Source organism: Thalassophryne amazonica, chromosome 10 (genome assembly GCF_902500255.1).
Source record: "Thalassophryne amazonica chromosome 10, fThaAma1.1, whole genome shotgun sequence".
Taxonomy (NCBI): Eukaryota; Metazoa; Chordata; class Actinopteri; order Batrachoidiformes; family Batrachoididae; genus Thalassophryne; species Thalassophryne amazonica.
Window position 1 is genome coordinate 31,604,922 of NC_047112.1, and position 14,432 is coordinate 31,619,353.

General features: G+C 41.6%; 1 protein-coding gene across 2 annotated transcripts in view; it reads left to right on the top strand.

Annotated features, from left to right (window-relative positions):
* The window catches only part of faf1 (Fas (TNFRSF6) associated factor 1), a 205,743-nt gene that overhangs the window by 147,343 nt on the left and 43,968 nt on the right, over positions 1-14,432 (top strand). For both annotated transcript variants that reach the window (XM_034179711.1, XM_034179712.1), the window contains exon 14: positions 3,030-3,184. In XM_034179711.1, the coding sequence (XP_034035602.1) occupies positions 3,030-3,184 (155 nt within the window). The remainder of the gene's footprint in view (positions 1-3,029; positions 3,185-14,432) is intronic.

Consider the following 14,432-nt stretch of genomic DNA (forward strand, 5'->3'; position numbering starts at 1 on the left):
GCCTCCCGGGAACACCTCCCACCCCCTGCATGCCACACTGACATCCTGTCAGAGCACCTTCAGCCATAGACTGAGACCACCGAAGTGCACCACAGAATGCCACAGGAGGTCTTTCCTATCTGTGGCAATCAGACTGTATAATTCCTCCCCCTTCTGTAGGATGAATACATAACGAGTTGTTCAGAGTTATATGCAATGTTGTCAAACATCTTATGCAAATGTCTTCATTCATTTTGCATAAATTTGTTGTACTTACTGTAAAAAAAACAAATAAAAAAAAAACATTGTTCACTGTTTACTGTATCTGTACTCTAGCAAAATAATTTCCTTCAGGATAAATAAAGTTGATCTTATCTTACATCAATACACTGATCCCTGAATCAATATGAATGACCTACAATCCGGTTTATGGCTTAGTTTTAATGTTATCAGTCGGCTGCGTTAAACCATTGTGCTACTACCTACATGCCTTTAAACTTTTGTAAAAGTTCAAAGGTAAGCACAAGGCTGTTGAGAGACTAGTCACAGGAATGCTAACTTTGTGACGTAAAAGTAAAATAAACATGTCTGATAACGGTAGGCAATATAAAGGATAAATTAGCCTATTTTAACTTTATGTTCAGTTCATTATTTGTTAAACTGTCATACCAGTTCAGAATGGGAAAGTTATGCCATGCTAACACCTGGCTGCTTCTTCTGGACTTCTTCAATACTGTGCTATCTGCTGCTACGTACAGTGCTGCCTCCAGTGGTGAACAAAAGGTGAGGAAAAACAATTCCAATGTGCTGCACACACTAGTTAAAACCTAAAGAAGGTCCCTAGTCTTTTGTGAAAATGTATTTGAAGTTAAGAAATCCCTCTATTGGCTCTTCTAATTTATCATGGAAAGACGATGTCTATCCATCCATCTTCTAAACCCACTCATTGTAGTTAAGGGTCATGGGGCTGGAGCCTATCCCAACAGCTATTAGGCAAGAGGCGAGGTATACACTGGACAGGCTGCCAGTCTGTCTCAGGGCTGCTGCATATAGACAAAATGGAACACCTGGAGGGAACCCATGTAAACATGCAGAGAACAACATGCAAACTCGACACAGAAAGGACCAGGTGGGAAGTGATCGCATGACCACAAACCCACTGTGCTGCCCATAAAATCTGTGTCTACATTCAGCAAATAACTATTTATTTGTATTGTATCGAACCAAATTGAATTGCATCAAGTTGTTCCATAAAAAGAAAGAGGTATCATCCATGAACCGAATCATAGCCCATGTATCTAGATATGTATCAGACCTGTTTTATAGGGGAGAGATGCACATTCCTATTAACTGGTTGTCTCTGCTGGCCTAAAATATTCACTGCTTATACAGTCATAGGCTCGAGGTGACTTATCGAACTGCACTATATGGCACCAAATCAAATATGCATCAGATCGTTTTGTAACAAAGACATGCCCTCACCTTGTGTGTGTGTGTCTGTGTGAGAGAGAGAGAGAGAGAGAGAGATGTAGAAGCACAACAAAGCAAGCTTATATTTAGGTGAACAGGTGTGAGGAAGGACTGTGGGGTCACTATCTAGCTCAGGCTGGACCTAGTAATTTAGCTGAACTGGGGATTTGCTCTTCCCTGCTAAGACTGGCAATACAAAAGGTCTGACTTGAAAGAGGAGAAGGAACAGAGGGGTATGGACAGTTTAACTAAGATGAAGGAGTTCACATGGCCAAAATACCAACTTTGATTATTCTTTACACTTGGTCTAATTGACCATGCATGTGAGTCCTTCACTCTCAACTACCACACGGATACGTTTGTGCATCTGTGCATTAGGTTGGTGCATCAGTGTTTAAGGTTTTTTTTTTCTGTCGTACAACTCTCCCTCCCCTCTCTTTCATTCCTATCTCAAGACTGAATTTGCTTGTCTTCTCAGCATGAGTGTTTAATCTTTTCAGGCTGTTGAATCAGCCCAATGAATGAGTCCCTCGCTCCTTCTCTCTAGGAGCCCTGGAGATTATTCTAAAGCACTAATCGTTGAGCAAACACAGCAGTGCTCTCCCATTCCTATTCTGCACAGGCCACAGTATAGCACAACTTCTTTCACTTCCCCTCACGTTTTATGCCTTTGCATATGTTTTTTTGCTTTTTGGTGTATGTAGCCTAGATTAGCGTGCCTGACAAACAGAAGCATTGACTCTACCTTGCAAGTCACGGTTAAAAAATGAACTAAACTGAGACTCAGGGAGTTTTTGTCTTTTATAGCAAGAGAGGTGACATGTAATTTAGAGAGCATTATTTCCACCATTGTCTCCTGGAACCTTTTATGTTTGTGGGTGTGTTTGTTTTTTAATTAGTTTGTCAGTAGAGAAAATCTGCCAGGCTTATATGATGGTGTCAATATCCTTGGATTTGAAGCTTCGTCAATATTGTCTGGCCCTGCCGCTACTAACCTGAACAGGCTGCTGGCATTTGGTGTAAAATAAATAGAGTGATTTGTCTGTTTTGTTTTCTCCATATCTTTGTCGCCTCCAACAGAAGTTTTATTTACCTCTCTCCATTTGATTTTGCTTGGTATTTGCTTTTTTGCCAATTGTGGCCTTGCTTTGGTTTGTGGAAGTCATGCTGCCTCTGCACCAGTGGTCCTTCGTGCCATTTTGTGGTCCTGTGCTGTGGAAATGTCACTACTGATGAAGAAACTAGCACGTGGTTGACAGATCTCAGACTGCAGTGACAAAGAAGACAGAGACGACCTGATTTATTTACTTTCTTCTTCTAATAAAGATCATCATTTTGATGGTTCTGTGTTTCGTGATGCGTTTGTGCTTTAATCCTTATCCCTAATTTATGGGAGATGAATACTAACGTTAATAGACTTCTACAGCTTTTATTGTATTATTTCTATTAAGATGAATACATTGAATAGTATTCTTACTCCAGCTACAAAAGTATACAGTGAATTAGTAATATATATAATTTTTTTTTTTTTCAAAAACAACATTTATTCTTCTTCTTGCCCTTTCTGTCATTCTCCACAGAGAAAGCTGTTGGCCATCTACCTCCACAATGATGACAGTGTCCTCAGCAATGTCTTTTGCTCCCAGATGATGTGTGCTGACTCCATTGTGTCATATCTGAGCCAGAACTTCATTACATGGGCGTGGGACGTCACTAGAGAAGCTAACAAAGCCAGGTACCAACGTCTGAGAGAATTTTGAAGGGACTATGATTATTTTTCAGTGTCCTGTTTTGCCTCAAGTTACAGTGCTGTGAAAAGGTTTGTGACCCTTTCGCTTTTACACATTTTAATGTTTTTATGACATCACATTAAAAAAAATTCTGTGTTCTAATTTTTTTTGGGAAAGTATGCCCTGTAAACTGACAGTGAAAAAAAAATCTCTACAACATGACATAAGTTAAAAAATAGGAATCGAAGCCAAAACAATGACACGCTTAACTATGTTCTCCTATTAGTAGAAAACAAATCATAACTGATTCGTATGGTGTTACTGAAAGAATTTTAAAAATAGAAATAACCAACAAATGCTGTCCTTCATATGCTACTCAGCTATTAACTGGACCACTGTGTTGTCATAGATCCCAGCAGTGATCATGACCACACTGTTCAAGGCATGCATTTTACTCACTGTATTTTTAGGAGAGCAATTCCTGAACCTTTGAACGCTGACCGCGTGTGTAATGCTTATGTTTTATTTATATATTGCTGTCTGGAGTCGGGTGGCCTGTTCACAAGCATTGTGATATCACATTGTGATACTTAAGGAGGATATATAATCTAATTCTGCCGGTAGCTTGAGTTATATGCAACTTGATTTACAATGTTCAGGAATAGACTGTTAGGCAAACATTTTATCATATATAGTATCTGTTACATTTTCTTTCAATTTATAGACCATTGGTTTTATTGATTTTAAAATAGCTTTTTAATGGGATAGAAAAAACTGTGTGATAGAAGAAGGGATCTTTGTTTTGCTATTTCAGTGTAGACAGCACACTTTCATAAAATGATCTGGGAACAGTAGTGTGACGAGACCTCTTTCACACATGAACAGCATTTTCAAATTTATCCCCATTATTGTGTATATGGTCTTAATTGCTGGCATTCAACTTTCTCACCACTGCTTACACCCTGTATCTCTTTTTTCATGCATTCTTTCTACAACTTCATTCTCTTTTCGAAGCATGGTGGTTGCATGTTCACAAAAGGCGTTGTGTTTGCATAGTGAGGCCCCCGAGTGGGCAGTCTTGACTAAGCTGTGTGAATAGCGGGTCAGTGGGAGATGAAGGACTCCACTGGAGTCCAAACATCTCTATCTCTCTACTTGCACCAAAGTCCCAGTGCATGTCCAGTGTTAGTTGTTGACAGGTGTGTGCAGCACCTGTTCTTTACTCAGGTTCATTGCCACAGGTGTGTACTTGCTACAGGATAGATGCTTTTGTTAAAGAATATGGAAAATGTATTTATAAATATATTCAATCTGTTTCCTTTAATGGACATTTTAATCCCCTGCAGGTTGAAGTGTTGAGCTGTATTGTGGTAGAGGTAAAGGTGTTCACGGTGCAATTTCATTGGGTTCACTCATTACATTATACCCAGGGCTCAGCTCTCTCACTCTTCTCCTCATGCTACTGCTGCATCTTTCCTTCTCCTCCTTCCGTCTTTCTTCCTTTCTCTTTTCTCTGCCCCATTACCGCAACTCTCTCCTCAGAACCTGCAGAGTTAAGCCTGCCCTCTGGTACAAGCCATTTAAGAAAGACTCACACCCTGACCTCACCCCTCCATTATGTCTTTTAAGGAATTCTCCCCTGCCTCATTCCGTTCTCCTTTCTCCTCAATTGCTCTGCTTTGCTTTTTGCCCCAGCTGAGCCTTTTTATTGCACATTAAAAGGCAGGCAACATCTGGAGCTTTTCATCACACACAGCCTGTCACACCTTTGCTACTAACGCATGCATGCACATGTGCACACTCACTCACACATACACTGCCTGTCTGCCTTCTCACGCTCTCTGGCTGATCTGCAGTGACTGGTGATTGGCATCAATCACACAGGCTGTTAAGAAGGTATCTGAAATTTGTGTGTGAGAGATTTGAACCTGCTGCTACTGGAATTTGCCCTTTTCTTAGTTGTCTATTCTCACAGGTGTTCCAGTTAAATGAGTAATTATGCATAAATTCAGTTCTGCAGATTGTGTGCCAGTGTAATTGTCACCCATGGGAAATAATTCTGTTATAAAGTGTAGTCACTGAACTGTTTGCACTTTCTAAAGTTTTTTGCATAGTACATTTTTTGATAATAATAATAATAATAAAAAGAAATTGCATGTACATAAGTAGTCACAGCCTTTGCCATGAAGCTCCAAATTGAACTCAGGTGCATCCTGTTTCCACTGATCATCCTTGAGATGTTTCTACAGCTTAATTGGAGTCCACCTGGAGTACATTCAGTTGATTGGACATGATTTGGAAAGGCACACACCTGTCTACATATAAGGTCCCACAGTTAACAGTCTATGTCAGAGCACAAACCAAGCATGAAGTCAAAGGAATTGTCTGTAGACCTGTAGAGACAAGATTGTCGTGAGGCACAATTCTGGGGAAGGGAACAGAAACATGTTTGTTGCTTTGAAGGTCCCAATGAGCACAGTGGCCTCCATAATCTGTGAATGGAAGCAGTGCGGATCCACCAGGAGTCTTCCTAGAGCTGGCCGTCCATCTAAACTGAGGGGGTGGGGGAGAAGGACCTTAGTCAGGAAGGTGACCCAAGAACCCAATGGTCACTCTGTCAGAGCTCCAGCATTCCTCTGTGGAGACAGAGCTTTCCAGAAGGACAACAATCTCTGCAGCAGTTCACCAATCAGGCCTGTATGTCAGAGTGGCCACATGGCAGCCCGTCGAGACATTGCCAAAAGACACCTGAAGGACTCTCAGACCATGAGAAAAAAGTTCTCTGATCTGATGAGACAAAGATTGAAAGCATGGTGGTGGCAGCATCATGCTGTGGGGATGTTTTTCAGTCACAGGAACTGGCAGACTAGTTAGGATGGGTCAAACAATGAATGCAGCAATGTACAGAGACATCCTGGATGAAAACCTGCTCCAGGGTGCTCTTGACCTCAGACTGGTGCGACTGTTCATCTTTCTGCAGGACAATGACCCGGAGCACACAGCCAAGATATCAAAGGAGTGGCTTCAAGACAGTTCTGAATGTCCTTGTGTGGCCTACCTAGAGCCTAGACCTGAATTTGATTGAACATCTCTGGAGAGATCTGAAAATGGCTGTGCACTGATGTTCCCCATCCAACCTGATGGAGCTTGAGAGGTGCTGTAAAGAGGAATGGGTAAAACTGCCCAGATAAGTGCACCAAGCTTGTAGAATCAGACTTGAGGTTGTAATTGCTGCCAAAGGTGCATCAACAAAGTATTCAGCAAAGGCTGTGAAGGTATTCTTATGTACATTCTTATGTACATGTATTTCTTATGCAAATGTGAGCTCTTAGTTTTTTAATTTGAACACATTTGCAGAAAAAAAAAAACATTTTTCATGTCATATTCATGCTGTGAGTAGAATTTTGAGGGAAAAATTAACTCCATTTTGGAATAAAGCTCTAACATAAAATGTGGAAAAAACCGAAGTGCTGTGAATACTTTCTGGTTGCACCTTATGACCTCACCTCACCTCATGACCCACCTTGTTCAAGTTGTTGAACAAGGTAAATTAACAGGCTAACGTTGGTTTGTATATTTATTAAATCATATTTGGGGGGGGGGGGGGGGGGGTCACTTTGGTGTGGGCATTAAAATTTATAACTTGCTTTTTCCTCAGTAATTGTGAATTAACTGGAACTACCGTCATCAAGCTACTGATGGCTACTAAAAGTGCTAACGCCATTAGCATCCAAAATTAAACAAGATGAAAATTTCACTTCTTACATTCCAGTGGGATGGTTAACAACACAACAAGCTATATTATTATTTGTAATAAAATGCTCAGAAATGACAAATGGTCCTCCACAGCAGCCACAGCTGGTGGCCTCTCTGCTGCTGGAACTCTGAGCTCTGTACAGCAGCACAGAGTAGCTGTCAATCGAAGTGAACATGGCCCTAATTGTGCATAACTTCTTGGCTTAAAATGTCTCGCAGTAAGGCGTTTGGAAAAAATAACACTGGCTTCGTTTTGGATGTCTGATGGTTACTGCTTGGCTGTTACAGTTTCTACTCTGCTGTCAGAACAGATCCAACGAGTGGCTTATTGACACCCCCCCCCCCCCCCCCCAAATGTGTTGTGTTCTGTATTGTAAACCTTTTTTGTAGAATGGCCTAAGCAGTGGGTCACCCCTTTCAGTCTGGTTTGCTCGAGGTTTCTTCCTCATTATCATCAGAGGGAGTTTTTCCTTACACTGTCACCTGTGTGCTTTCTCTAGGGATTGGTGAGGTTAGACCTTACTTGTGTGAAGTGGCTTGAGGCAGTTTTGTTGTGATTTGGTGCAATTGAATTACAGTTTACATGCTAAAGAATGTTAAATGTCTATATATCAGTGTTGTAAACGAGTCCACCTCCCACAATGCCAAGGCTGAGTCCGAGTCCTGGGTCTCCGATGCCAAGGTCAAGGTAGAGTCACACCACCTCGAGGCCAAGGCCACAGCATCCGAGGTAGAGTATTATACAACGGCGTTATATACCCACTTACATTAAATGGCTGAAAGCTGACACAGTCATAATTAGAACCACCAACATCTGGTCTGACAGTACACTGGCAAACCTGGAGAGCTGGTTAGCGCTAACAGATAGAGTATTCACAGAAGCTACAGCCAGTATACATGAATTCCCAGAGACAGTTGACAGTTAGTGATTTTGACAGCTGGTGTACGTCCATCTGTCTCCCTTCCAGTTCTGTCTGTTTTCCCAAAACAAAAACCATGGTTTAATGCAGATGTCTGCAAGAAAATCAGGAATAGATATGCGGCTTACAAGTCGGGAGACAATGAAAAATATAAGTGGGCCCATTACGAGCTGCATAAAACCATCAGAGCTGCTAAAATGGCATGTTTCCAAAAACTTAAAGGCTTCTACCTAGAAAACTACATGCACAGTATGTGCCAGGGAATCCAATCAGTCACTAACTATAGGAGAAACTCAGAGGTCAGAGACAACACCCTTCCAGACTGTTCCAACAGCTTTTATGCCAGATATCTTCAACGCCCCTCTTGCACAGACAGCAGTCCCACATATCTTCAAATCCTCCACCATAATTCCTGTACATAAGAAACCAGACGCATCCACCCTGAACGACCTCAGACCAGTGGCACTCACATCAGTTCCCATGAACTGTCTGGAAATGCTGGTGCTCAATCATCTCAACTCTATGGTGCCATAAACTGTTGGCCCTCTTCAATTGACCTATCATCCAAAGAGATCAGTGGATGATGCAGTAGCCATAGCCCTCCACCACAGCCTCCAACACCTGGACCACAGCAGAACGTACGTCAAGATGCTTTGTCTCGACTACACTTCTGTCTTCAGTATCATCCAACCAGCAAAGCTGATTGGAAAACTATCCGACCTGAGGGTCCTCATCACCACCTGGAAGTGGGTTCTGAATTTCCTCACAGACAGACCACAGGTTGTATGAATGGGAGGAACAGTCTCCCCTGAGCTCACAATCAGTACCGGATCAGATTCAAGCATTTATTGTCATTGCCACAAAGAACAACGAAATTATGTCTGGAGCATCCACATGCATAGTTAAAAAGAGCAACCAGTGCAATAAATAACCCCTAAATACCCCATGTAACATTTATAACATCTGTACAGTGACATTTGACAGCAATATAAAAACAAGATGTTGATAAAATGAATTAAAGAGTAAGAACAGACCAAATAAATAAATATAAAAACAGTGACACTGTGCAGCAATGCAGAAACCAGTTTAATTTTTTTATTAATTGATGGCTATAATCCACGGAAGGAGGGACATAGGGGGAAGAGGGCAATTTCCAAATAAATAAATAATAATAACAATGTGCAACAATGCAAAACCAGTTCAGTGCTACTACAATTGATTATGAACTCAATGCAATTGATATAGTTGTAGTCCGAGGGGGGGAGGGCAGTGTTCAATAATCTGACAGCTTGAGGATACAGGCTGTTGGCCAGTCTAGATGTTCTGGCCTTTACGGCCCTATACCTTCTCCCTGAAGGCAACAGATGGAAAAAGTGATAAGCAGGATGGTGCTGATCTCAGGATATTACGCACTCTATTAAGACAGCGAGTGGGATAGATAGTGTTAATCTCTGGGAGAGTCGTCCCAATGATTCTCCCCGCTATTTTCACCACCCGCTGAAGTGCCTGCTGATCAGCCTTAGTGCAGCTGGAGAACCACACTAACAACCCATATGTCAGCACACTACTGATGGCACAGTTATAAAAGTTCATCATCAGGCATCTAGGGATACGGGCACTCCTCAGCTTCCTCAGATAATAGAGGCATTGTTGGGCTTTTCCCACAACTGAGGCAATGTGAATGCCCCAGGACAGGTCCTCCGTCACTGTCACACCCAAGAACTTAAAACTGCTAACCCTCTCCACCGCATCAGTGCCAATGAAGAGAGGTTGATGGTCATTATGCCCCTTCTTACGAAAATCCACAACTATTTCTTTAGTCTTTTTGGTGTTTAGCGCTAAATTGTTGCCCTGGCACCAAGACACCAAATGTTGCACCTCAGACCTGCAGTGTGTCTCATTGTCATTGGTGATAAGTCCGAGCACTGTGGTGTCATCAGCAAATTTGACAATGAGATTAAACGGGGAGGTGACATAGCAGTCATGGGTAAACAGAGTATAGAGCAGGGGACTCAAAATACATCCTTGAGGGACCCCGGTGTTAATAACAAGGGTAGAGGAGATGTTTTTCCCCACTCTAACACTCTGTGTGCGATTAGTTAAAAAGTCCACAATCCAATTACACAGGATGGAATTGAGACCCAGCTGATGGAGTTTGGACCGCAGTTTAAACGGCCGGATAGTATTATCACCTCGGATCTGTTGTCTCAGCCCCAAACTCTTCACCCTATACACCCATGATTGTGTATCCAACATGGACAACACAGTCATCATCAAATATGCTGTTGACACAACCATCCTGGACCTCATCAAAGGTGGGGACGAGAGTGGGTACAGGGAAGTGGTCAACAGCACACTTGCCTATGGAGAGGAAAACGACCTCATCCTCAATGCTTTTCAGCTTGGGACTCCGAGGGCGGTCGCATCTCCTCCACCCTCCCTTATCTCTGTTCTCTGCCTTTAACCTTCAAGTCCCTACTTCACCAGACTGTGAATTCCTCAAATTATATTGGATTCTGGATCTATTGGACTACTATTGGATTAACCATGGAATTGATCAGCTGGTCTCTGAATGCTGTTGACACCATTTTTTCTATAAGAAGGTCAGGACCGGGGGATCCTACCTGCCCAGATGGAACGTATCCTGCGGGCTATGTTCTCAACTCCTGGAGCTCCTGGCGTGTGGCATGCTTGGCGCCTTTCTCCCTTGAGGACGTTGAGGATTTATTCATTTTTGGTCTCATGGTAGCAGGCTGGTACTTTTTGGCTTATGTGCTGCCCTGATCTACCAGAAAATTGGCAAGACGGCGGCATCAAGAACCACGGCCCCTTGCTTGTCCGTCATGATTAACGAGGTTGGCAAGGCAGTGCATTCTCAGACTGCAATGACTCTTGACGCAAATTGGATGACATCTTGGAGCAGATGCGTGCCTTGCAGTTGAAGCTGAAGATTTCAGAGGCCGGTGAATATTCTTAATTCATAATTGGGAATATTCTTAATTCATAATTGGGATTTGGTTGTGCAAGTGGCACTGTTAAAAAGTGTTTTTCACTGCTCAAACCATAACATTACAGGCTTATCAAGCCTGAAGGTCAAATTGCCCGACTTCCTCCAGAAGGATTTGTTTCGGCCTGGGGAACATTGGCTGTTTCTTATCTCATCTCACAAAGACAATAAACTGCTTTTCACAGGACTGAAGCATGGTCCATTCCCTTCCCCTCATGAACACCCCCCCCCCCTTCCGGCGCATGCTAAACGTCACTCCTTCCCCCTTCGGTGGGAGCAGTGCAGTTTTAGCTGCAGCCCGTCACTCCCACCCAATCTGATGGCGGCGCATCTCAGGATTGCTGCGTGGCCTTCACCCACTTGCCTCAATTCGGATAACGGACTTCTTCAAACTTAGTGCACATAAACAATGTCAAATGTGTATGTGTTGCCTTTAATTGTGATCTGTGCCATTATTACGGTAAACAAGTAATAATTGTGGACTAATTGCTGTCTGAGGTAACTGGAGTGTAAACATAATTTCTCCACTGTGAGATCAATAAAGTATATCTAATCTAATCTAATGTAGGAAAGACAACAGAAATCATCACTGACTTCAGGAAGAAAGCCCCTCAACTGCATCCCATCACCAGCAGGAGCACTGAAGTAGTGAGAGTGGACAGCCATAAGTTCCTCGGCTTTCATGTGTCATCTGATCTGAGATGGCCATCAAACACTACAGGCACTGTGAAAAAAGCTCAGAATCATCAGACTGCTCAGGAAGGCTGGGCTGAGCTGCCATCCCCTCACACAAACCTACAAATGCCTGGTGGAAAGTATACTCACCACAGGCATCTCAGTGTGGTGTGGCAATACCACTCAGGCAGAGAGGAAGGCCCTCCAGAGAGTATTAAATACAGCTGAAAAAATTATCCAGACTGAAGTTTCAACAACTGACTCAATTTACAGACGATGCAACAAGATGGCAGAGCACATTATCAGGGACCCACACCACCCTTCCCACTTTCTCCTCAGGCCCAAATACACAGCTTACAGCTTGAGGAAGAGTAGTGCAGACAGCATCATGACACAGGGCTCAAGTCCATAAAAGGTTTTTTTAACAGCCACAGTCAGACCCATGGCATCCCTGACCTCAGAGTAACAGACTGTTTACAACCAAAATCCACTGGGCAATATTTATCACACAAGTAATATACAAATAATGAATGTTCATGAGTTCAATGGTATGAATATTTCATGAGGTGAAAGATGGAATGTTCCATTCAACGAGGCAAAGATAAGTTGAATAATATGTTCCATCTTTCACCGAATTAAATATTTGTACCATTGAAAGATTGTAAAAACACTCATTATTTGTTTTATATAACAGCTAAAATAGATCCTTGTCATTTGATATTATATTAATTTATAAACAACAGAAAAGGGACTTGCATTTTGGTATTCATCACTGGTGCTTTGAAACCAACATGAGCTTTAAGTAGGAGTCCAAAATTGTTCTCAGTCAACATGGAAAAACAGTTAGATAGTTCAAAAAAATAATTCTGACGATGTAGGCCATGATGCAGTGCACTAACTTCATGTGCTTTCAAAAAAAAAAGGACTTTGTGTACTACCTCAGTACAGCGAAAAATCGTCCTTTAAATCATTGTGCGTCAGCAAAAACAACTCTGCCATGTTTAGCTAAATGCCACCCCCACTAGTGTGTGTGTGGGTGGGGTTGGCATCGTGCAGTGGTACAAAACGTATGGAACCAAACTGTACAGTAAATGGAACCAAATGTCCACACTAAATGCAACACAACACAAATGGGATGAATAATTCATGTCACGTTACATACAAAGCACCAGTCAACATGACAAGGATCCACTCAGCCGTTACTTAAAACCTAATGTGCAACATTTTTTCCTTTTGAAGTAATATTCATTGGTGCAATATCTGTTTGATCTACATGTGCAATATACATTTTATTATCTGTGCAATATCCACTGAGTTTGGAATACAAAGTGTGCAATAGCTGCTGTTCACAATCTCCATTAACCTGGTACTTTATAATATATATTTATTAGGACCACCAGGTAAGAAATGATCCTTTTTATACTTTTATACCTTTATACATTATATACTTATAAACTTATATACTTTTTATGTTTATTCACTCGAGTGCTCTACACAAGAATTCCTATGTACCCAAACCTTGTGTGTGAGTACAAATGGCAAATAAAGTCTTTAAAAAAATAGAAAAACAATTGTTACCCATCCCCCCCGCAAAAAAAAAAAAAAAAAAAAACTAAAGGAGCACCACTGAATGTTTTACAACTGCATAACTGCAAAAATAAAGACGGGCACAAACTAGATTTGGTAGGTTCAGTGATTAGTATTCCTGTCAAAGCAAAAAACCAAACAAAAACAAGTGAGGTAACTCAAAGGATTCATAGACAGTTCTCAAAGAAAATGAATTTAATTGGATAGATGATATTTAATGAGGAAATGGGGAGATAAGGGAGGAAAGACAAGAGGAAAAATGGTGGTGGGGGGATTAGACTGTATTATATCCTGTGGAATAAATCTGTTCTCCAGTCTTGCCTCCAAGCTGGTGATATGAAGGTAGACAAAGAAAGTAATCAAAGCTGATAACAAGCACCCCTAGATTATATAATGGTACACTCCTCTTTTAAGTTGTGACCACAGTCTGTGGTTATGACGATCTCCTTACAGAAGGTTCCACAACCATGAACGTGGGGGGTGCGCAACTGGCGAAGTTCATTACATTTGAATAAATTCTCTCACAGGCCTGTCTTTTTACGCCAACCAACAGAATATTTGTCACCGTTTATGAATTTCTTTCAAGTATAAATGTAAAACTAGTTGAAAAGCTATAAACGTCCAGCAATATTGTTCAGCATTTTACATAAAATTCTATAAATACCCCTGTAGCCATGTCTTGGTATCTTGTGACCAGCTCTCTACCAATGTGAATGGCTAAACTGTTTTGTTTTGATACAGTTAGTACTTACTTCTAGATGTAGTGTAGCGTGTCTGTCTATGCATGTTGCATTTTCAAGCATTGCACATGTACAGTGAGGAAAATAAGTATTTGAACACCCTGCGGTTTTGCAAGTTATCCCACTTAGAAATCATGGAGGGGTCTGAAATTTTCATCTTAGGTGCATGTCGACTGTGAGAGACATAATCTGGAAATCACAATGCATGATTTTTTTAAATAATTTATTTGTATGTTACTGCTGTAAATAAGTATTTGAACACCTACCAACCAGCAAGAATTCTGGCTCACACAGACCTGTTAATTTTTCTTTAAGAAGTTCTCTTATTCTGCACTCTTTACCTGTATTAGTTGCGCCTGTTTGAATTTACCTGTATAAACGACACCTGTTCACACACTCACTCAATCAATCACACACCAACCTGTCCACCATAGCCAAGACCAAAGAGCTGTCTAAGGACATCAGGGACAAAACTGTAGACCTGCACAAGGCTGGGATGGACTACAGGACAACAGGCAAGCAGCTTGTTAGAAGACAACAACTGTTATGATTATTTATTAGAAAGTGG